Raw genomic sequence first — 24,739 nt, 5'->3', positions numbered from 1 at the left:
AGGAGGCAGGAGACTGCTTTCTCCCCTTTCCTATGTGCTAACATAGTCATATATGACCTTGATTTGTTCGGTATGATATTCCTAATATTAATGTGCACTGTTCCTGTTGAATTGTATGTGTAATTGTTACATGGGGAATAGACATTTTATGGCACGCTTTACATTCCTAGAGCCTTAATGGCCTTACAGGTCATGTGTGACGGCTTGACTGAGTTATTATTGTTTAATGATAGGGCAGAGGAAAGTGTTTTCCATGGTTCATGAAAACAGACATCCTGCCAAGACTAATTAACTATTTACAGCCTGGGCAGCTCTGTGTTTTAATTAAGAGGCTCTTTTGAAGTTTGAAGGGGGGGGATAGGAACGCTTCTCATGAAGCCAAAATGCTGAGACTTTAACAAGATGGAATGTCAATATCTGTGTTGTGCACAATTGTTACAAGGCCAGCTACATAACTTTGTTAGGTCATGTGACTGGGCTTTACTCCTGCTGACACTTGTTTCAGAGGGGGCACTGGAAGAAGGGGAGGATCAGAGAGGTAAGGATCAAACAGCATTTTTACACAATGCAGAGGGGGCAGTCTTGCCAGAGCTGCACTTGTTGCCATCAACTGGCGTGCAGACAGGAGAAGGGAGAGCAACCGCAGCTGGAAGAAAATAAGGCATCATAGGAGTGGTGGATGTGATGTGAGAAGAGAAAGAGACAGGTCGGGGTGGGGTGAGAAAAGAAAGCGACTCAAAGCGTAGGATGCATGCATCAGATACCTGTCATTCAACCTGCTGGAGCCACCCTTCAAGCCAACAAAAAGAGTCAGGTGGGGCAGCTTTCAGAGGAGGTGAGAAAGTGAATGGCCTTTATAGGAGAGCTGGCAGAGCATGCACTACTATATAGTTGCCATTAACAGTAAAGAAGTTCAACCACGTAATCACTTATAAGGAAAATATTTTATGCTTAGAAGCTTCTGCACAAAAGGTTTTGAATAGACTTTTAAAGAAATGGACACAAATAACATTTTTGGGAATAATGACCCTTTAAAAGCTCGCTTGCCAAGTTTCATGGCACTCATTTCAATGTTTCTGGGCTTCAGCTTGTGAAACTTTACAGTCAACTATGTCACAGCAACCATATTTCTAAGGGCAGTGGAACGTGCCAAACAAAAATATATAAAATTTCCTGCAGCTGATTAGGAATGGACAGATATAAAAATGGCTTTCTCTGCAATTGCCTAACAAATTTCATGAGGAATTGATTGTAGCCAGAGTGCATTCACCCAACTCAGCAACAGGTAAAGTATATATGGAAATATACATTTGGACTTCTTTCAGTGGTTGCTGTATCCTCTTGCATTTGCTTGATTTATTCTATGATGATTTTGTGTTCACATTCACCATTCAGGAGGCAGGGCCACAATGTGGAGCTAATCATGTCTATGGAGAAAGGGAAATGACATGATTGTATTACTAAACTGTCACAAATAAAATATCACCCTCCTGACTTTTCTGGGTGGCAGAGGTCTGTAAATGATCAAATTGGCTGGACAGAATACTAATCATTTGGCAGATTAAACCTTAAAGCAATACTAAAGGTTAATTTTTTTTTAATGTAAAATAACAAACATGTTATACTTATCTGCTCTGTGCAGTGGTTTTGCACAGTGCAGCCTGGATCCTCCTCTTCTCGGGTCCCCTGCTGACGCTCCTGGCTCCTCCTTTCTGTCGGGTGCCCCCATAGCACGCAGCTTGCTATGTGGGCACCCAAGCAGGCTATTTTAAAGCCGCTGCTCCGTGTGTCCATTCACACACGGAGCCGCGGCTTGGCCCCGCTCCCTCTCTCTCTCCTTATTGGCTGACTGGCTTTGATTGACGCCAGTGGGAGCTAATGGCTCACATCTGCTGTCTCAGCCAGTGAAGAGCCACAGACCCGGGACAGCTGAGGCTGTTGTGCACGTCGCTGGACCGCGATGGGGCTCAGGTAAGTATTGAGCAGGCTGAGGGCACTGCTGCACACAGAAGGGGTTTTACTTTTATGCATAGAATACATGAAGGTAAAAAACCTTGACCCTTTACAACCACTTTAATATGTCTTTAAAGTAACTTCACTTTTGTTGAGAAAAAACAATACCTTCTGTGTGATCAATGTCATACCTGTTTCGGCTCTGAAGAAAGAAGTCTAGGTCAATGTGCAAAGTGAATGGGAGTGACTTTTTCATTATTAATCAGCAGATGTTCAGTACTTGTATAGTAGTGTTCTGATGAGGAAAGTGGAAAGGTCTTCATCCATGTAGAAGTGATTAACCCTTTAGGAGCATCTCAAATTAAGTTTTTTGTTGCAGAGGATGTCTAAAATCTGACTTGTATTTTGGTGCAGATTTCTGGGATAATCAATGAGCCAGTCAGACGATCAGGAAATGACATTTATGTGGGGCTTTCTGTGCACCAACTGTGGACAGAACACCTCCAGGTTACCATATTGCATTGAATTTTACAGAAAATTACAATGCTGCAGATTGAAAAAGGATTTTTTTTAATACTGTGGCTTTTGTCGCAATTATATATGCTACATTGTTTTGTTTGTTTTTTTTTTGTTTTTTTAATGTGCAATATTTTTTCCCATGAAAGTGAAGTTACTCTTTAAGACATACACATATTATCAATTATTAATAATATTGTCCTATAAAAATAATGTCTGAGTGTCTAGCCATTTTCTTGCACATTATTTTAAAACTTTTACAACATTAATACTATTGATCATTTGAAAAAAAAAAATTTGTTCAAGGATAAATATAGATTTTTTTTTTGGTATTTCATTTTAAAAGTTTGATCTAATTAAAAAGCAGGGTGTTTTTTTTTTCTTTCAAATAAAGAGCTGTTGAATTACTAATTCCATTGAGTCATTATGCAGTCAGTCAGTCAAGCAGGAACAGCTCAAAGAAAATAGCTTTCTCATTAAAGCATATGTGAACCCTAACAATGAACTTTTCTCTTTTGCTCTTTCTTTGGTCTGTTAAATATGCCATTAAAAGTGTTTTGTTATATTTGTTCAATAAGTAAAAAAAATTACCTGTTGATTGTGCCAGAAATCCAGTGCTGTCCTCTGCATCCTGCAGCCTTATCCTAAGAATTATTACTCCTGCCCAATTCGGCTCTGTGGACTACAGAATATCCCCCACCAGGGGCGGACTAACCATTTGGAAACTCGGGCACTGCCCGAGGGCCCGGGGTCATTAGGGGGCCCCATGAGATGCCCCTGGTACCTTTTTCATAGGCTTTTTTGAGTTTGGGCAAGGACACAGGGGCCCCATGATCCCCTATTGCCCGGGGGCCCCATGAGTTGTCAGTCTGCCCCTGTCTCCCACTATGTTAGGGAGAGGAGGAGGTGTTCTGTTCTAATTTGCTTTCTGTCCCACTGCAAGTTTTATCATTGATAGGAAGTGTGGTACTGGCAGGATCGCTAGATAAAAACAAAATGAAAAAAGCCTGAAATAAAGAAAACTAAATCAGCCACCACACACAAGCACTGTTACGCTGCATTATATTTTTGTTCACTTAAAGACCCAGTTCACATATATGCGATTTTGAACCACTCCAATCCGCATGACATGTGAACCAAAATCCTATTCTATGGAGGCGGTCCACATATGTGCGGGTCGGCCTCAGTGCGATTTGAAAAAAGGAGTCCGATATGACTCATGTGCGATTTTTCAATGTTAAACATTTTAACAATTCATATTGGAATCGCACCAGAATTGCAGAATGAAACCATATCAGACTCTTTTACAAATCGCACTGCAAACCAACACCGTACATATGTGAACCCAGGTTAAAGTGGTTGTAAACTTTCACATATACTCAGTGAAGTGACTATCCTCAGGTAATACACAGAGATGAAACAAATCCTGCTACTTAAGTTGTACCTGTCTATCTGCAGTCTTCTCTACATTCGTTCAAAGTGCTACATTTATAAATCATGTCTGAGACTTCCGAAAAAATGGGGTGGAGAGCTGAAATTACACACTTCAGAGCTCCGCGAGGAGAGTTCTGAGAGCTGATTGGAGGGAAGAAACACACAACCCTTTACACAGCTCACAGCAACAGAGCTGAGGCTGTCAACGTGCTGGAAGTCTCTCCCTTGTCACCTTTTGTTCTCTTGGTGTCAGGAAAACCTGTCAGAAATTATTCATGCTGATAGCAGAGGAACAAAACAGCAGATAGAAATGACACATTGGGGTGGATTTACTAAAACTGGAGCATTCAGAATCTGGTACAGCTGTGCATGGTAGGCAATTAGCTCCTAACTTCAGCTTGTTCAATTAAGCTTTGACAATAAAACATGGAAGTTGATTGGTTCGTCTGCAGATCTGCACCAGATTTTGAACTGGGTCATATTCCCTTGTTCAGACGACTACTGCTAAGCAGGGCTTTGATGTTTGACCATACTAGCTACAAATAATGTCTAATACAGTTGAAGATTTAACAACAGCACATTTTGTGTACTTGATCTGAATTCACTACACAAAGACTGTTTATATGTGTATATATGGTAAGTGTTATTACAAGCTGGCAAAGTTCACATCAATGATCATCGCCTCTCCATAAATAAGTCTGTGCTATAGCAAGAGCCAGGTGATCATTTACACTGAGGTGCTCCCCATTGTTTTCTCATGTTGCGAGAGAAGGCGAAGGAGAATTTTAATCAGCGCTTTAGACCTATATGGCACTGTATCATTTCCCAGAAGGCAATAAAGGAAATGAGGTCCAAAAATGCATGCCTTCTGAGCCCTGCGTGGCTTTTTATGAGGTGCAAAATAGAAAGTAATAGATCCGTATGTGCCAGGGAAGCACAAATACAGCAGCAGAGATGGTCTCATAAACTCTCCACTCTAATGTGACAAGAGCTTGTTGAAAAGATAGAAACTGGCCTGGCTGTCTATTTTAACCTAAAAAAGACAGATTTCCTCTTCCTACGAAAGGTCGATTTATAGAAAAAATGTATTGAAAGATATACTGTCTGTGTAGGTAGGCAAAAGTCAAAGAATGTACAGTATGTATAAGGAATATCATTTGCAGAAGCTAAAGTGTTAACATTTCATGGTTTTTTTTCTGCAAGTTCAGAGACTTTTGAAGTTGATATGTGATAAGACCTGAAAAGTAAGACATCACAGGACTCTAAGGCTACGTTCACACTAGCGTTGTGTGCAGGCGGCAGAGAGGCGTTTGGGAAGCGGTTTTACCACTTCCCAAACGCCTCTGCCAATTCTGCACATTACAGCACATGGTGCTGTTCTAACGGGAGCGTTTGCGTCGCGGCAAAACGGACGCCTCTGGTCGGGTCAGGAGGCGTTGAATCCTCCTATTCTCGTCTATGGTGCCGCTCTGCAAACGCCCGGCCAGCATTTGCGACGCGGTTGCGGGGCATTTGCGGAGCGGTAACACCACTCAAACTGCATTGTAGGCGTTTGTGGGGCGTTATTAACGCTCGGCAAACGCCTAGCAACCACCGCTAAACCGCGCATGTGGCGTTTGCGGAGCATTTGCCGAGCGTTAAAAAATGCTCCGCAAACGCCGGACCAACGCTTGCCAAACGCTATAGGGGCGTTTGGCAAGCGTTGGTAAAACAGCCAAGTGTGAACGAGCCCTAAAAGATGCGTTTCCAGGATTTATTGTGAATGTACCATGTAACTCTGGTATGGCAGTTTGACCTACGTGACATGGTACATTCACAATACATTACACAAATACATGTTTAAGAATGCTGATTGCTTCTGATACCTATATGAACTGTTTGATTTGCTATAATCACTCTAAGTACCCCTTGAAGTTATTTCTGGTCTTAGCACTGTGGTGATTGTGCAATTCTATCTGTGACTTGTTTAGGTTACAAGGCAGTTTGGTAATTACCATCTCCAGATGCCGACACATGAGTTTGGGTGTTTAAAGCTGAACTTTGAGGGGGAAAACAATTTTTGGACTTTTGCTATGTAAAAATAAAGAGGGAGATTTACTAAGACTTGTGCAGCCTGTGCATAGTAACCAAACGGCTTTTAGGTTTTACAGCAAAATCGTAACTGAACAAACTAAAGTTAGAAGCTGATTGGTTATTATGCATAGCTACACCACATTCTGTGCATACTAGTTTCTGTAAATCACCCCCAAACTTTCTCTATTGATGAAAAGAAAACAAGCACTTAGTTTGGAGCAGCTGGTACTAGAAAAGAGAGTGACAAACCCATATCATATATATATATATATATATATATATATATATATACACACCCACAAATATACAGTGCTCATGAAATGCCAGTGATATTATATGTAACAAAAGTCCATATGAAAAAACAGTGATGGTGTTTCCCGGAGTGCTCTATCCACTGTGCAAATCCTCCACCACTATGTAAACACCAGAAGGCTAATGATTAATAGCCTAGTAAAATGACCCAGTCAAAGGGAATGAGGTCCTAATAAACATTTCTCAGTAGCCCTATCCCCTGAGGATATACATGTGCACAAAACACGTTGGGTAGGGCCTTACGTGCTGACATCACGCCACTGTTCCCGAGGTCTGGATCAGCGGCCATCTTAGTAGGTCAGGCCACAAAATGTTTGTTTTCCACTTTCTTTTCAATTTTTTTAGTCGATTTTAATATTGATTTATTTAATACAAAATACTACAATATATATGATTCCTTGGCCTCCATATGGTGAGCAATTTTTATTAGGACTGTTATGGCTATATTTCATCCCCATTGGGAAGCGATCTATGGAGGTTCTCAGTGACTGAGTCATTTTACTAGGCTATTGATCATTAGCCTTCTGGTGAGTACATAGTGGTGGAGGATTTGCACTTTGGACAAAGCACACTGGAAAACACCATCAGTGGAGATTTTTTTTTTCCTTTGGGATTTTTCTTATGGACATTTGTTACACATAATATCCTCACTGGCACTTTATAAGAACTGTATGTATGTGTGTGTGTATATATATATATATATATATATATATATATATATATAATTTTTATTTTTTTTTATGTTTCAGTTCTTTAAGTCTTAGTTAATTCATCCTGTTCACTGCTGTACGCACCATATTTCCGACACTGAAACTTATAGTTCCAGCTCAAGTACGGTGATGATAGTGGGTTGCTCACTTTCTACCTTGTTCATTCACAAACATCTTGTGTTCTTTTCAAAGAATGTTATGTGAATAAATGAGGGGAGAGGAGGGGTAAATGAACTTCAGTATCTCCCCTTGTCTTTTCACAGAACAACTTGTATCATGTGAAATGGATACAATGTGTTTTGTGAAAGGACGAGGTGGAGAGCGAGTGACCCACTATCGGCACTCTACTAAAGACACAACTGTAAGTTTTAGCACCAGATGTTCAGTGCTTACAGTAGTGTATGGGATCAGTGACAGAAGGCTTTGGATATACCACTGGTCATTGGCCAATTAACCAAAGAAACTAGTCAAAGCACACTTTATAAATTAATCCAGTGCTTGTTATCCTCCAGCTACAGGCCTTAGGGCAAATCAGGCAAGAAAAGCAGATCATCAATTTACTGGTCACATCATTTCAGTGAGTTAATTTCTGTTGCGGTGACCCCAGTATTTTTATTATTGGTTTATTGCCCAAAGTAAGGACCATCTTTATATGCTGCTCATTCACAAAACTAATGGTTAGAGTTTTACAATTCAATGGGGGGTTTTTTCTGAGCACTTTGGAGTGACTAATTTTAAGGATTGTTTTGCACTTTGGTATCATTCATGTTTTGCACAAAATACTTCTTGAATTGTGAACATATTTATTATTTTATTGATGTTTGTGTCCCCACACTGGAGAGGATCATTGTCAATTTGGTCACCAGGATGGAATGCAAGGAAAATTCAAACACTGAGTTGTTCACTAGAACAAGATTAAGAGAGGAAATCTTGTTCCACTGACAGCTAACAGGAGATATATCTCACTTTGGGGAGATTTCTTCTCTCACATATTGTTGTGGCAAGGACAGGAAGTAAAGGAAAGTCTTCAATTGGGTGCTCAGATGGCAGAAAAAAAAAAGAAACTGAAAGGTGTTTTAATAAATCCCTACTCAAAACAAGAGAAAAGATACTAGCTTTTGATATACTTTAACTCAGTGTACCCTGCTATATTTTTGTAGGACAGGCATAAATGAGGGTGCAAGGCCTTTTTTAAGTGAAACGTTACCCATACCAGCTACATAAAAAATAATGTCCTTTAGCAAACAATATACATTCCACATTAACAATTACACTACCAAAATTAATGTGTGTTGTAAATTGCCACCCGCATTGTTCCTGTTTCTTCTTGTTGGAGGCTGCCATTTTGCTGAAGCCCAGAGCTCCTGAGCAGCAGTAAATCTTTAGGCTGTCAGCAGATCAGCCTCTACAAATTCAGCACAGTTCCTAAAAATTGAGAGCAACTGAGCATGTGCAGACCAGTGTGAGATAGTGTATTGCTGGATTTTAAACAGTATAGGCACTCATTTCTAACGTTTTACATGGCTATACCTGCAAAAGGGGCCAGTGATGTAGCAGGACCTAATTTTCTGACTAAAGTTCCACTGTAAGTGAATAATTACACGAGAACCTGAAAACATCTGGAATTACCACCTCTGTCTTTCTACAAATAAGGTACTGAAGAGGCATCAGGTATATAGTTCGAAGTAAACTTGAAGTAAATTTTTCTTTTGAAGTGAGTGAAAACTAAAAATTAGTATTTATCTGAAAGATCAAATCAAACGTAGCTCAATCTTTTCATTTTTTTATCAGCTTCATGGCTGATGAAAAGTTTGTGTATTTGATCATCTAGTCTGCACCCATGACAAGTTTGTCTCTGGTGAATGGAGTTGAGCTGGCACCATGAATAAGATTCATTGAACCCTACAGAGAGTACGCCTGTCAATGTGCGTGACTGCTTAGAATCATAGCTGAATGCAAGTCAGTAGGATTTGTTCTACTGACAGTTTGACATGTGTTCAATGCAAACTCAAATCTTCCCAGAGGGCTTCATGGACTCTAGGATGAGCACCAACACAGCTCTACCCTTACTGGAGAAAATGGAACCGTATACAGGCATACTTTATAACTGACAATACCTGGCAATAAAGCATGACATAAACACATTTTCCAAGTACATATAAGACCTTAAGAGATAGCAGGAAGTTGGAAAATATTTTCAGTTTGTTTGTAGACCCTTATAGTTGTCACCAGAACAGTTGTCCCCATTGGAAGACTGTCCATTTAATCCTGTGCTGCTGCAGTTACAGGCATACCATACTCTGTTGATTCTATTAACCTTCAGCAAAATAATTGCTCTGACCGGATAGTACAATTAAAAAAGTGAATGACTCTATGTAAAATATTAATGAACATAAGAGGTGTGTCTAAAATATATATGTATACATATTAATGTAACTTTGTTTATATACAAAATATCTGAACAGTCATTAATCTCAGTATCTATCTTTTTTTCCTTACTGATTAGTTTCAACTTTCTCACAGTAAAATGTGACAGTGCTGGCTACTTAAATTTAGTTTCATTAGCTAATTTGATGATAAAATCTAAAAAAGCTTTACGTTTTGGCATTTGCGTCTTTATAAATGTCACAATCGTTAGGATAGACTAAATTTGTATGTATAGAACTCCCCCTCTCTCCACCCTACACACATTCTCATTCTGCTAATTTGCTGATGAAAAAATTATAAAACCAACTGTAGCCATTTTCCAGATGAGTATCTAATCAGCAATAATGGAAAAATATGGCATTAAAGTACAGTCACACAATTAAAATACTTTCTTCTTGCCTAACCTTTAAATTTTAAGCAGATGAATATGCTCTTATTACAGAAAGAGTGTAAGCATTTAATTTTTTCAGCAATTTAAAAAAAAAAATGATCAAAGTACATTTGTGCCAATTTTGTAACCCAAAGAGCTCTGTGACAGGCAGTTATTTAATGTATCTTACAGTATAAGACATTTCAGATATGCCAATAAATATTTTATCACTCTGAATGTTAACAACGACATTGAACTATTCCATTGCATTAAATTGCCGTTTCTATTCTGGTTAGAATGAATGCTTTAACCCAGCAGTTACCAATCTCATTTATTCTGCTTTTTGTGTGAGATCATCTTCTGCTAGTAACTATGCGTGACTTGGCCAGGACATCTGCTACAACACAGAAATTGGACTTGTTTTCTTTGCTTTTTCTTCGAACACTAACATAGACTAAAGCATAGAATAATAAATAGATAAAAAAGGTTGCCACCTTTGTTACCTAAAGCATTCTTGTCACAAAAATGCTATTACAGTGGCTCATAATGCTACCACATAACCCTCATTGAATGGAAACTACTCATGCAGTCTAACATTTACCCACTTTGGCTGAAATTTGCTGGGAGACTATAATGGCAGTTCCCTTTCTATTGAGGCCTTATTAAATAGAATACTATTCACTCTCATTCTACAACTGTAATTTTGCCAGGGAGGGACTTGTGATTTGAAGAAGTTCAAGAAGAACTTCAAGAATTAGGAGTATCAAATTTGCGAACTCCAAAATACTTTCCAAATATTGTTGCTTTGCTAAAACTGGATATTCCACTTAATTTCCCTTAGTCTGTCTTTCCTGCAATCCACTATCATCCCAGCACACACAGACCACTTTGTGGGTTCATTAGAAGGGCAAAAGCAGCGTACCTTCTGAAAAATGTGCTATGTAAAATCCTCTGACTTTGTCTTCTGCGCAATTAGACTTTCAAGGTTGGTCTGCATCTGATTGATCGTATGATAATACCCTTAGCTTAAATGTAGGCTTCCCTTTCTCCATTTTCCTCCCTGCTGTTTTGTTTTGCTTTATCCTTAATGCCCCCTCCCTTCTGTGGTCCCTATATTCTGTTTTTCTTCCCCAGCTTACTTTTCTTTCTTGCTCCTCTCTTTCTTTGCCTGTTTGAAGAACAGACCGCGGTCAGATCTTCCTTTTATTCCCTTAGCCCCTGTCTTTCATCCTTCTTCCTCTTCCTGCTAGGTTCTGTTAATATCACCTACATGTGGAGGCTTGCTTTGGTTGGAACTGGCTAGAATTTACAGCCGGGAGCTTAATCATCTCACTCAGCTCTTGCAGCTCAGTTGATACATTCTTTGGTTGTAAACCCTACACAATATATGATTGAATTCTAATGTCTGTAATTGAGTTGACCGCTATTTTTTTCAGAGCTCCTGGGTTCCTTTATTACTATATTTCTATACATTTGCACTGTATATTTTTGTTGGGGTGGCTCCATCCTCGTGAACTTCTTTGTATAAATAAAAATTTAAAAAATTGTTTACATCATGCTTTCTGTGTGTTACAGACAGCTAGAGAGTGTTCAGTGTTGTCACTGCTGCCCTCCTTCTAAGAATAATATCTACATGGCTGTTTCGGGCTAAAACATTTTGAGACACTTGCCCAGAACAAATATGCAGAACAAAAACACGAAATCAGAACTCCTAATCGTAATATTTTCACCATTTTAGTGGCTTAGAAAGTGCTGAAGCCGTTGGATAAGCTTGGGCAGCCAAGGCACTAGTATATTCCGAAAAAAAAAAAATGTCAGCAATAGCATCTCCATGACTTCTTTGCTACAGGTTCCTTTATTTGGCCAGGAAGGGGATTGCTTGCCGTGCTAGAGGGTAAACCACTATTCTTGGAGAAAGAAGTTTTAGCCTGTACAATGCAGTTATAGAAAAAGTATCATTCCTCTACATTTAGAATAAAAGTCCAGAGCTGTCATAATGCAAGATGCATTGTATAGATGGTAATATAAAATGAGCTAAAAAGTCAAAGCACTTAACAGAAAAGGTAAGTGCTTCTTTAGTATTGTTAGATTTTTAGCTTTTTAGAAAGATATTTCTGTTAATGTTTAACCTGCCATGAACCTCATGTATAAAGAATTTCAGTCTCATCCAGCATTTGAGGATAAGAACTGACCTGCATAGTAAATGGAAAACTGAACAGCGAGTTACTTATAAGTTATATTTTAAGACTCTCAGTAAAGAGTATTATGGAACTAATATTAAAAATTCTCTATAAATATTTTCAGATATTAAGGACTAACTCTAGTCAAGGTTTTTGTTTTGGCTAGAGCAGGGATGAGTTTTTACCTCACTTCCCGTCTCATTGATATGTATACAGGAAATGGGAGGAGCAATTGCCACACATTGTTGGATATTCTAACCCAATGGTTCTTAACCTGGGTTCGATCGAACCCCAGGGGTTCGGTGAGTCAGTCTCGCGGGTTCGGCGGAGGTGAAGACCCACACCCGACTCATATGATTCGTGATGACATGCCCCGCTTGTCCATCATTGGCTGCAGGTGGTCACGCAACATCGCTTAGCCCAGTGGTCGGCAAGCCGCGGCTCGCGAGCCACATGCGGCTCTTTACACGCTTTAATGCGGCTCTTGTGTGCCGGGCGCCCGCTCCCCTCCCTCCTCTCGGGCGGCAGGGACTCTGCAGCGTGATCCAAAAAAAAAAACAGCCAGGGCAGCGCGCTCAAATGCAATGATTGGCCAGTCTCGCTGCCACTCACATCCTGATAGCCAGTGATTGGCTGTCAGGATGTGTGTAGGCGGGGCAGCGTGACGAACGTGAGAGGAGCTAGGCTCCTCTCACAGTCCGCCCTGAAGACCGGAACGGCGCGGGAATACGGCGAGAGGAACGCTCGGAGCAAAGGTAAGTGAATTGACACAGGGGGGACTTGGCTTACTACTTGCTACTTACTTACTACTACTATATAAGGGATGAATTAATATGGGGGATGAATTACTATAGGGGGGATGAATTACTATAGGGGGGATGAATTACTATGGGGGATGAATTACTATGGGGGATGAATTACTATATGGGGGATGAATTACTATATGGGGGATGAATTACTATATGGGGGATGAATTACTATGGGGGATGAATTACTATATGGGGGATGAATTACTATATGAGGGATGAATTACTATGGGGGATGAATTACTATATGGGGGATGAATTACTATATGGGGGATGAATTACTATGGGGGATGAATTACTATGGGGGATGAATTACTATATGGGGGACGAATTACTATATGGGGGATGAATTACTATGGGGATGAATTACTATGGGGGATGAATTACTATGGGGGATGAATTACTATGGGGGATGAATTACTATAGGGGGGATGAATTACTATATGGGGGATGAATTACTATATGGGGGATGAATTACTATGGGGGATGAATTACTATATGGGGGATGAATTACTATAGGGGGGATGAATTACTATATGGGGGATGAATTACTATGGGGGATGAATTACTATAAAACAGTGGTTCTTAACCTGGGTTTGATCGAACCCCAGGGGTTCAGTGAGTCAGTCCCGTGGGTTCATATGATTCGTGCAGTAAATATTCATTATTATGTTTTTGTTTTTGTGTGAAAATCATGTTTTAATGGTTTTGTTCTTAACGGTTTTGTTCAGTTTGTGCACCTATGTATAAATATATACCTATGTTTTGAATTTTAAAAATCATATTTTATTTTTCCAATTAAGAAGGGTTCGGTGAATGCGCATATGAAACTGGTGGGGTTCAGTACCTCCAACAAGGTTAAGAACCACTGTTCTAACCCTTGTCCACTATACAAAAATAGTGCTGTTCTTTTTCTCCCTGTTGGAGAGATTCCTATCACTTCCTGTACTGATGGGAAGCAAGCAGAAATCTCTCCAGTGGGGGGACACAGCAATAAAATCTTTCCCCACTCCATCCGATACAAAATAAAATACCTTTAGATTTTATGTGGGTATTGCGGTAAATCTATAGCACTTTTTTCCAATATACAGGTGAAACTCGAAAAATTTGAATATCATGCAAAAGTTCATTTATTTTAGTAATGCAACTTAAAAGGTGAAACTAATATATGAGATAGACTCATTACATGCAAAGCAAGATAGTTCAAGCCGTGATTTGTCATAAATGTGATGATTATGGTTTACAGCTCATGAAAACCCCAAATCCACAATCTCAGAAAATGAGAATATTGTGAAAAGGTGGAATATTCTCGGCTCAAAGTGTCCCACTCTAATCAGCTAATTAAGCCATAACATCTGCAAAGGGTTCCTGAGCCTTTAAATGGTCTCAGTCTGCTCTGTCTGGTTCAGTAGGAATCACAATCATGGGAAAGACAGCTGATCTGACAGTTGTGCAGAAAATCATCATTGACACCCTCCATAAGGAGGGAAAGCCTCAATAGGTAATTGCAAAAGAAGTTGGATGTTCCCAAAGTGCTGTATCAAAGCACATTAATAGAAAGTTATGTGGAAGGGAAAAGTGTGGAAGAAAAAGGTGCACATGCAGCAGGGATGACCACAGCCTGGAGAGGATTGTCAGGAAAAGGCCATTCAAAAGTGTTGGGGACCTTCACAAGGAGTGGACTGAGGCTGGAGTCAGTGCATCAAGAGCCACAGACAGATCCTGGACATGGGCTTCAAATGTCGTATTCCTCTTGTCAAGCCGCTCCTGAACAACAAACAACGTCAGAAGCGTCTTACCTGGGCTAAAGAAAAACAGACCTGGTCTGTTGCTCAGTAGTCCAAAGTCCTCTTTTCTGATGAGAGCAACTTTTGCATTTCATTTGGAAACCAAGGACCCAGAGTATGAAAGAAGAATGGAGAGGCACACACTGCAAGATGCCTGAAGTCCAGTGTGAAGTTTCCACAGTCTGTGTTGATGTCATCTGCTGGTGTCCACTGTGCTTCATTAAGTGCAGGGTCAATGGAGCCGTCTACCAGGAGATTTCGGAGCGCTTCATGCTTCCTTCCACAGATGAGCTTTATGGGGATGCTGACTTCATTTTCCATCAGGACTTGGCACCTGCCCACACTGCCAAAAGCACCAAAACCTGGTTTAATGACCATGGGATTACTGTGCTTGATTGGCCAGCAAACTCACCTGAACTGAACCCCATAGAGAATCTATGGGGCATTTCCAAGAGAAAGATGAGAGACATGAGACTCAACAATGCAGAAGAGCTGAAGGCCGCTATTGAAGCATCCTGGTCTTCCATAACATCTCAGCAGTGCCACAGGTTGATATCTTCCATGCCACGCCGCATTGAGGCAGTAATTGCTGCAAAAGGGGCCCGAACCAAGTACTAAGTACATATGCATGCTTATAATTTTCAGAGGTCCGATATTGTTCTATGTACAATCCTTGTTTTATTGATTGCATGTAATATTCTAATTTTCTGAGAATGTGGATTTGGGGTTTTCATGAGCTGTAAGCCATAATCATCACAATTATGACAAATCACGGCTTGAACTATCTTGTTTTGCATGTAATGAGTCTATCTGAAATATTAGTTTCGCCTTTTAAGTCGCATTACTGAAATAAATGAACTTTTGTACGATATTCTAATTTTTCGAGTTTCACCTGTATATTAAAGTCACAAACTGGGCGATTTAACCTGAGCATATGTTAAATGTGTAACCACTTCAGCTCTGGAAGGTTTTACCCCCTTTATGACCAGGCTATTTTTTGCTATACCGCATTGCACTACTTGAACTGGTAATTGCCCGGTCATGCAGCACTGTACCCAAACAAAATTTGTATCATTGGAGCTTTCTTTTGGTGGCATTTGATCACCACTGGGTTTTTCATTTTTTCCGATATTAACAAAAACACCGACAATTTTGAAAAAAAAATATATAAATCATATCCAATAAAATATTTAAAAAATTTAAAATAGTCCTAAATTTTGGCCAAAATGTATTCTGCAACAAGTCTTTGATTAAAAAAAATAATAATAATAATCTCAACAAGTGTATATTGCTTTGATAGTTACAGCTACTACAAACTATGGTGTATGTACTGGAATTTTTTTTTTCTTTTTTTTTGGTACAACTAATGGCAGTGATCAGCAACTTATGATGAGACTGTAGGAGTGCAGCGGGCAGTCTGACACTGACTAACTGCCACTGGCATCACCAGTAACATTAATTTAGTGATAATAGTATACACTGTCACTGTACTAATGACACTGGCTGGGAAGGGGTTACGTTTAGGGTTATCAAACCGTTAAATGTGTGCCTAACAATGTGTGTAAAGTGTGCTACTTTGCAGGTATGAGAAACGTACAGATCGATCCCTCTTTAGAGCTCTGTGTTGTTGGCAAACACAGAGCTTGGGCTGTGATTGTACACTGCTGATTAGCAGGTCCCGGTCATGAATCATTTTCCTGAACTTGCTACCAGGCCCCAGCTGTATACAATAACAGCGAGTGCCAGCAGGGGGGGAAGGGTCGGGGTGCGCCTGAAACCCAGAAGTGGGCAGCGACGTACCTGTACGTTGCTTTGCCTACAGTGGCCGTCAGTCCACAGTACTTTACGGGCAGGCAGGCGGAAACTGGTTAAGCAGAGGTTGGATTCACTTAAAAGCACATGTAAAATTATTATTAGAGTCAAAGATAAAGCAGAGCTCAACTTTTGCTGCGTAGGATTCTTCTTACTTGTAATTGAAGCTAGTTAGGCAGGTGATGTAACCAAAATTCAAATTTCAGAATAAAACTAAGATATAATGTACATAGCAAAATTTAATTTTATGTCTTAACCTGATATGTATTGGAGTGATCTTTTATATAAAATGTTTTTTTTTTCTCCCTTGTGATGCTGCTTGGTGTTTTTCAATATTGTAAATATATGTATAGTGAACAGCAGTTGTGTGTCTACTGTCATAACTGCTGATAAAGAATCCCAGTATATGCCTTCCTTGTGGTGGGGTTACATTTTAGCACTGTCTACCATTTTCATATGAATATTTGATATCTACAGACATAATACCTATTTAAATCAACAGCAAATATTATCATCAGAACTGTAGCCCTAGATATTGGCATTGTGTTTGCCGCTTGTTTCCTAAGTGGGGTTGGTGAGCATATAAAGGCAAATATGTGAGAACTGGAGCAACTGAAAATAATTGATTCACCTGCAGCAGTTATTAATTTCTACTGGTAAATATAGACCTAGTAATCTGCTTTCATTGTGCAACAGCCTATTATTTACACTTTTACTTTGTTCTGCTGGCTGTAAAGGTTTTATTTTAGGAGTTACTTGAGACCATTGGGTTGACTCATCCTTTGGCTTCCTAAATCTTAGGGTTACTCTAGCAAAGCAGTTTACCCAGTCCATGAGCTGCACTTTCTGGGAAACTAGGCAAAAATGCCCATGTATACAACCAAGGGACTATACATATGAATGGTATGCTTCTGTTACTTATTACAATATGTAAGATAAATAGATTTAGCCACTGAAGTCACCGTGAACTGTCAAAAACTGGGGACAGATGGTGTCCACATAATGATATATTGGAAAAATCAAAATGATGGCTCAAGTAGTGTGTACAAGATTGCCTTCCCAATCAGTATGTTATAGCTTCCCTTTGTACTGTGACCATATCTGTTCTTGTTTCAGATTGTTCTTTAGCGTCAGAAAATAGCAAAGAAATCTAACTTGCTTGTTTGTGACTCTAAGGAAAATAAAACAGAGGGCCTTCCAACCCATGCCATTCCCAGATTTTACTTGAACTCACATCTGTAGTTCCCAGATTTCACCTATCAGTCTAGTTGCTGGCAAAATATCATATTGTAGTAAGACCAGAAAGTACAGTGGGTTTTTCCATGCAAACTTTTAAATATTTGCAGCTCAGAATCTATCATTTGAGAACCTTAAACAACAGCAGGTCCAGGGTCCAGCTGCTGTTTACAAAGGGATTGTAGGGAAGTAAGGACCTCTACAGGCAGAGGTCCCAGGCATATATGGATATTGGCTTTCTTTGTAAATTGCATTTAATCACCTGAAGAAGTTCTGTCAAGATAAAACCATTTTTCAGATTTGTTGTAATTTAATATGCAGAGGATGCTTTTATGTAATATGAAAGGAAATAGAAGAGACAAAATAATAGAGGAAAAAGAGGAATGCTGTTCTTATATGTGTGCACAATTATGACAAGAACTGTGTTTTGTTAATATGATTTCCTATTCTTCTCCAGAAACTGGAACTGGATCGTTTTATGCTGTATGCTCATGGACCAGACTTGTGTAGAGAATCAGATTTGCGGCATGCCATGGCAAACTGCTTTGAAGCTCTGATGGGTAATTAGTGTATAGTTTTGATTTTGTGCATGAACAATTTATGGATTCTTACAGCCTTATTAGAGACATCTGTCAGAGAAAGATTTGAATGTATAAGGGTTTTATGGTGAAATTCTAAGGTTTGGTTTTCTGATTAGAAATGCATTCATCAGTAGTTGAAATCTTTGTTTCAGGACTGTCAGGAGTTTTTCATCATATTTTTATCATCTTTTTATATAGTCCCAGCATATTCAATTGCTTTGCACTATAATCTCTGAGTACAGTACTGCAGCAATATTTAATTCTGCCTTGACAGCTCCCACTCCTGCAGTATCTGTATATGCAAATATGCAAAGATGGGATGTCTTCTGCACGCAGTAAAATATGTTTATGCATTTCACTGTTAATTTTAGAAGATGTAATAGCTTGTCTGGGTTTATTTTAAGATATAGGTCCCCTTACAGTCTTTCAGAGAATCCTAATTTGACTGTAGTGGCAAACAAGCTGCCAGTTCACTGTAGCAATGACTGAAGATCTCCTTTAAAAAAAAAATAGGCAAATACAGATTTTTCACCCCATGCAGGAATGCGGCATGTCCCATTTAATGGGTCAAAGCTCTTATCCCGTGGTAAGGTTTTTGTAAACCTTAATGGAAAGTATTACCTCCTTTCATAATGTCACATAGTAGTTAGACTTCTGTTTGTTCACTCCCTTAAAAAGAAATAGCAATATGTTACATTTTTTAAAGTGTTAGTCCACCAAAAGTGATATTTTTGTTATGGGTGAATTCTGGAGTGCTGAGTCAGTCTCTGCTTTCTTAAGCCTTGGATGCTCAAACAACAGGATCTCCTTGCCATAATTTCTAATTTTGTCTATGTGACAGAGGAAAGGCTGGACAGAACACACAGAGTGGATGGCAGACGCACAAAGCTTTATTGAGACAAACAGATGGCAGTCCTTCAATAAGGGGGGTGGTAGAGAGGGTGGATTTGCCACTAAAGGGTAACGAGGGGGTCCCACCCACTTATAGTCCACTAGGAGAGCCAAGGGGGTGTCCCTGTAACATGGGTAGTCCGACACAGGAGGGGGGTGTGAGGGGTCACCACCGCAACAGTTCAGGTAACACGGGGGAAGCAGGTACTCACAGATCCAACAGGGTGCCTGGTCTCCCAGGGGTAGAAGCAGAACGCAGGTACCTGTGGAGTCCGGATCAGGTGGGTGGGCTCTGGCAGGCAGGCTGTGGTAGTCTCTCCCCCTTCTGTGGGGTCTCTGGCAAGCAGGCTGTGGTAGTCTCTCCCCCTTCTGTGGGGTCTCTCGCAATCGCAGGCAGGCTTTCTCTGGCCGTCTCTTCCCTCCTGTGGGGTCTCTGTGAGGCTGGGGGTGGGCTTGCAGAGTCTAGTCACAAAGGTCTCGTCGGAGCTTGAGATCCTTTGATGACTGCACAACGGAATGAGGCCGGAGCGCCCAGCACCAGCCTCTTAAAATGCTGCAGGACGCTCCCCGGTCACCTTGGCAACCGGGAGAGGGGAAGGAAATACTAGACCCTAGGGAGAATCAGGCTGGTGACAGGGACATCCTGGGAGCAGGGATGATGTCTGCATAGATGAAAGGCAAGTTGGGAGGTGTGCGGAGAGCTCCCAGCCAGCTGGCTGGGAGGGAGGGGGGCCCAGGGTAATTTGATTAGGCCATTGAATTAGGCCATTTGGCCTAGTGACACAGGGGACAATTGGAACAATACAGAGCAGGACGCTGAGGGCATGTGATACAAGGCATTAATAAGGGGATTAATAATTGGCAGGCTCCTATACTGTGACAGTCTACTTAAGAATTTTGTGTGTTTCCACCTGTCTTTGTATGTTCCAGTTCCTACTGTTCGATATAATGTAAAATATATTTAAAAATCCATCAGGAAGTAGAGGCTCCTTCATAATGACCACAGCAGGTATGAAGACCTGACAACTCTAGCTTATATACTCCATATTTCTGCTAGAATCCCTCAGAGATTAAAAAAAATTATAGGTGGTTTAACTCTTTGAATCTATCAAAACTAAAATATGAGTTTTTGGGTGGACATATCTATTCATTATTAAGTATTTGTTTGCTTGTACTTGTGTACATATTTAAAAACCACTTACAACATATGTTATCAGGAACCATTTGCACTAAAGGAAAATATCACCAAAACTGAACAAATGAAATATTTGGGCTTTAGGCATGAAAATACAATAACAAGTGTTAAATGTGTCAACTCAAGCTATATAACATACTACCACAAGGTTAATGAAAAAATAATATTTCATGCATTACCAATCCATTAAATTGTTTCCATGCTTTTGTTAGTATCTGATTTGCAAAACTTTGTTTCTTTTGTTAACACATTGAAAAATCAGTATTTAGGTCTTAACATCGCTTAAACCAGCCTTTCTCAACCTTTTTAACGCAGAGGAACTCTTGAGAATTTTCTAGACTCAGCGAACCTCTGCTAAAAATGACTATATCTACAACTAATGATACGTTAATGTGATGATCAGTGGGAAGAATGTTCCTTACACTTGTGGTCATTGGGAAGAATTACCCCTTTCAGATAGTTAAAAAGAACCTGTGGAGGAACCCTAATGTTCCTTGCAATCCTAGTTGAGAAACCCTGACTTAAACAGTTGAGGCCTAAAGCATATGAGGTAGAAAAACATCCAAATAATTTGTATATACATCCTATACCTTCATCTTCTTCCACTACTATGGTGGCTCTGCTTGGTGAAATTTCAAGGACTTGGCTGTGAAAGTGTGTCCCACTCTGATAGCTGCTGTTGTGTTAAAGAAATCTGAAAACAGTGCTTGCAGGCTTATATATACATTGTAATATATTTATGATGTGTTTTGCCTAATTTTGTTTTTTACGTGCAAAAAGTGTCTCTTGATCTGCACAAAATGATAATTGCAGTAAAGCGAAAAATCTTATAATGATTATAATACATGTAATCCTTTTTAACCCCATGTTAAATCTTAGTTAACTGTAATCAGCCCTAATTAATTTATTCATAACTATTTTATGTAAAAAATGTTATTCTCCATTTCTGTTTGTTTTTTGTTTTGACCTTTCTCTTGCTGAACAAATAAATTAATTCCTCCTAGGACATTACATGATCATGTATATAGGTACTAAAGATAAAAGATGGTGGAGATGGAAATATGTGAGCATACATGCACAGGTCTATTTTTCTTAAACCTGGTTTGTTTGGCTGTTGTGTATAGCCTTTTATATATTCCACCAAAACAAGTATACATTTGGCACCCCCTTTTGTCCTTCTTCTCTTAGTTTACCAGTGTACTGATTTCAGTCAGCTCCACATCCTATCTTTCACCAGGCTACTGTATGACTTTCCCATTAATGACATTTTGAAATCTTTTGACAGAAAGGCCCGTGGTAAATGTTCTCCATCAACTTCAGGTTTTCTCAAAAATGGCTGGCTGGAAGCAATTCATATTATGGTTAAAGTGTAAAGTATGCCTAGCCAAAACTTTTTTTTTCCTCCTCAGTTTTGAATAGCATGGGAAGGGTTAGAGCCCCTTGTCAAGTTTTGTTTTTTTTTCCATTAGAGAGATTTTAATGAATTTCCTATCTTTCTGGCAACATTTCACCAGACAGGAAATGTACTATAGTCTCCAAAAGCAACACAGACTAGGGTAGAACCCCTCTCAGGTTTTTTATTTCTGTCTGTGTTCCTGTTGAAGATTTTCCCTTGCTCCTTGTCTGGTGAAACCATTGTCAGCTGCACAGGAAATTAGGATAAATCTAACAGAGGCCTGGATAGCAGTAGAAACCCAACAGGACAATATGAGTTCTAATGATTTTCTACTCTTTTCAAAGCTAGAAAAATTTTTTGGCTTAACATTCACTTTAAAGTCATTCTAAAAGCACATATGTACTTTAATAAGAAACTCCTCTGGCCCACCCCTCCTAGACTAACAGAACTAAAATTCTCCACCACAACTTTATACTTCTATAGCAGAGCCACATCCTGCAGAACTGTGTACTTCTCCTTGCCAGAAATCCTCTTCAGCGCTGGTAGCACCTGCACACTGAACCCTAATCTACTTTTATGAAGCCATACTAGAAGCAGCACCAGCATCCTGAGACAGACCCATACAACTCTCATACCATAGGTGGTATAAGTATTGCATTGAAAACCACTCTGCTGCAAAGCTAGGGTGAGGAATGTTGGTGCAGGTTAGTTTAGGTGGGTTGGGGGGATTAGAGGAGTTATATTGTTTTTAATACTCATTTTGTTTATGGCGAGAGTTTGGACCTTGCAAAATCTTCATATCCATTTGCCTACAAATTTCTACAGGTGCTGTGTACTATGAAGGTGGACTTGAAGAGGCAAAGCAGCTATTTGGGCGGTTGTTGTTCGGTACTCAGGTAATGATCCCTTAAAAATTTATAATGTTTACTGCCAAGTCAGTAGATGACAGATTAAGAATCAAGCATATCTGCAAACATAATCTTTTTTTAATTTAACTTCCTGTATGGTTCATTTCCACTTGTGCAATATGTAGGTTTATTTGAAGCATAGATAACCTGCTGGCAATATCAGTGGTTGAACCACATTTGTCCTGGAAATGTACCGTATAGTAAAGGTTCTCACTTTGCTAGCAATAGGAATCACTTGGTGAGATCATGTGAAAATTACTGACACTCGTAAGATTATTGAAAAAATAACGTGAAGAACAGTAACCTCGAGAAACTGTTCATCGTTCAACACACTGGTTTGTATGGGTTCCTGCAGTTTACACGTTGCTGTGCTTACAGAATTTTGCTCATAAATAACATTTCATTTGAATTTAGAGAGCTTTTTAATGGAAAATAAAGAGTAAACAAGAGCTTATGTTTTCGGGTTTAGCCTGAGTGTTAAGAGTTCTTGTAAAGTTTTAGGTTCACATTTAGTTGATAGGAGCAGGTCAAGTCTCAGTGTAGGTAAGACTAAAAGGACAACTTTAGTTTTCGTGACTAATTACTTACCTTGTGCCCCAGTCCCTAGATCGTCCACTGTGAATGGGCATTGCTTGATCTGTTCAATTCTATGTCTAGGACTGTACTCATGGTGTACCTCACCATAAGCTCGAATGGAATAGGCAGCATTGTCCAGCTCACTGCAAGCATTGTAAGAGCTGAACATGGCTTGGACTTTTTGGTGCAAAGGCTGTATGGTGTGACAAAGGGGACGCACCGTGAATACCTCAGGAACAGAGCTGAAGTTAAATATTTAGGTTTTTGATTTCCACTGAGGGAGGTGAGTGAACAATTTAAAGGACAAGTTGTCTTTTCAGTTTGAAGTCTATGAATGGGCCAAAAAAAACATATTTAGTACTTATCTGCAATACATGCACATTTCCCAATGTAAATATACTTCCTAGTTGTCCCCTGCTATAGTATTGAACAGTTCCCTCTCACCTCATTTTTAAAACCTAAAGAAAGACGCGTTCTGTAGTACAGCAGCAGAAAACTCAGGCAGGGTTTACAGCACTTCTTGGCATTTCAGAGCAGAACAAACAGCCTTGTAAATTACCAGCAGGAATGTATAAATACACTGGTGTTCTGGCAGATCGACAGGCATTTTTCTGTACCCGCTGTGTTTTCAAAGAGATAAAACCGAGGGAAATGTGCATGTATTGTAAAGATGTACCAAATATGTTTTATTTTTCCCTGACATACACGTTAAGCATTAGAAGATAGGTTCAGGATTAGGTTTATTAAATGTTAGGGTCAGCTGAAAAGATCTAGCTTACAACTGGGGACATTTAGGGAAAACATTTTTTTTACAAACTAATTTTAAGTGCAAAAACCCCATATGGAGAATACCTGAAGTACAGTAGATAGCTGTGCTCTGAAAACCACATTCACAAATTACAGAAATTATAGAGAACAACAAAACAGTCCAACAAGCCCCTAAGTAGTGCTACAGTCTATAGCATAGATTTGTGCGTTTTTGCCTTTGCAACCCTGTGTACAAGTTTCTCAATATGTCAATAAAACTGCTAAAGTGAAATGAAAGTGTTGTCCTGGCAACAGAGCTTATAATCATATAATTGTTACATTTGTTCTGGCATATTTACTGTCTTCGGTCAATTGAAATGTATTAAACCTATATATAAATTGCTGCTTTTCAGTGGGAACTTTTTAGAACATGCATAAATTAGATAAAATGCAGCACCTTCTTTAATCCATCAAAATTGCTACTTAAGTTGAAAACTATTGAAAGCATTTGCCTGCCAACACAACCTCACTGAATTCAACTGCTAAGACTTTGACCCTTTTTGGCTTACAAATTAGATTACAGAGTGTGCGTAATTTGGATTTGAATGATATGTACAGACAATGTTGACAGCCTAGTTTAAAATCGACTTGCACACTCAGTAAAAACCTTCAGTGGAAGAAGAAGAGAGGCAATTTGAAACTGCGGCTCAGATGCCACCAATACGCTGGATGAAACCTCTTCTTGGACCACTGCAGCACTTCAAATTTTTTGTAAAATAGCAGCAGTTTCAGAAATCCGGTGAAATTCTTAGGTTCCTGAGGTAGGCAT

General features: G+C 39.5%; 1 protein-coding gene across 1 annotated transcript in view; it reads left to right on the top strand.

Annotated features, from left to right (window-relative positions):
- DROSHA (drosha ribonuclease III) overlaps positions 1-24,739 on the top strand; it is a 392,901-nt gene that overhangs the window by 312,994 nt on the left and 55,168 nt on the right. The window contains exons 22-23 of the mRNA XM_089674845.1: positions 18,074-18,176; positions 22,505-22,575. Of these exons, the coding sequence (XP_089530971.1) occupies positions 18,074-18,176; positions 22,505-22,575 (174 nt within the window). The remainder of the gene's footprint in view (positions 1-18,073; positions 18,177-22,504; positions 22,576-24,739) is intronic.

This window comes from Staurois parvus, unplaced genomic scaffold (genome assembly GCF_062004578.1).
Source record: "Staurois parvus isolate SC_StPar_1 unplaced genomic scaffold, SC_StPar_1.0 ptg000153l, whole genome shotgun sequence".
NCBI lineage: Eukaryota > Metazoa > Chordata > Amphibia > Anura > Ranidae > Staurois > Staurois parvus.
Note: the sequence above shows the minus strand (reverse complement) of the source record. Positions and strands in the feature narration are given on the sequence as shown.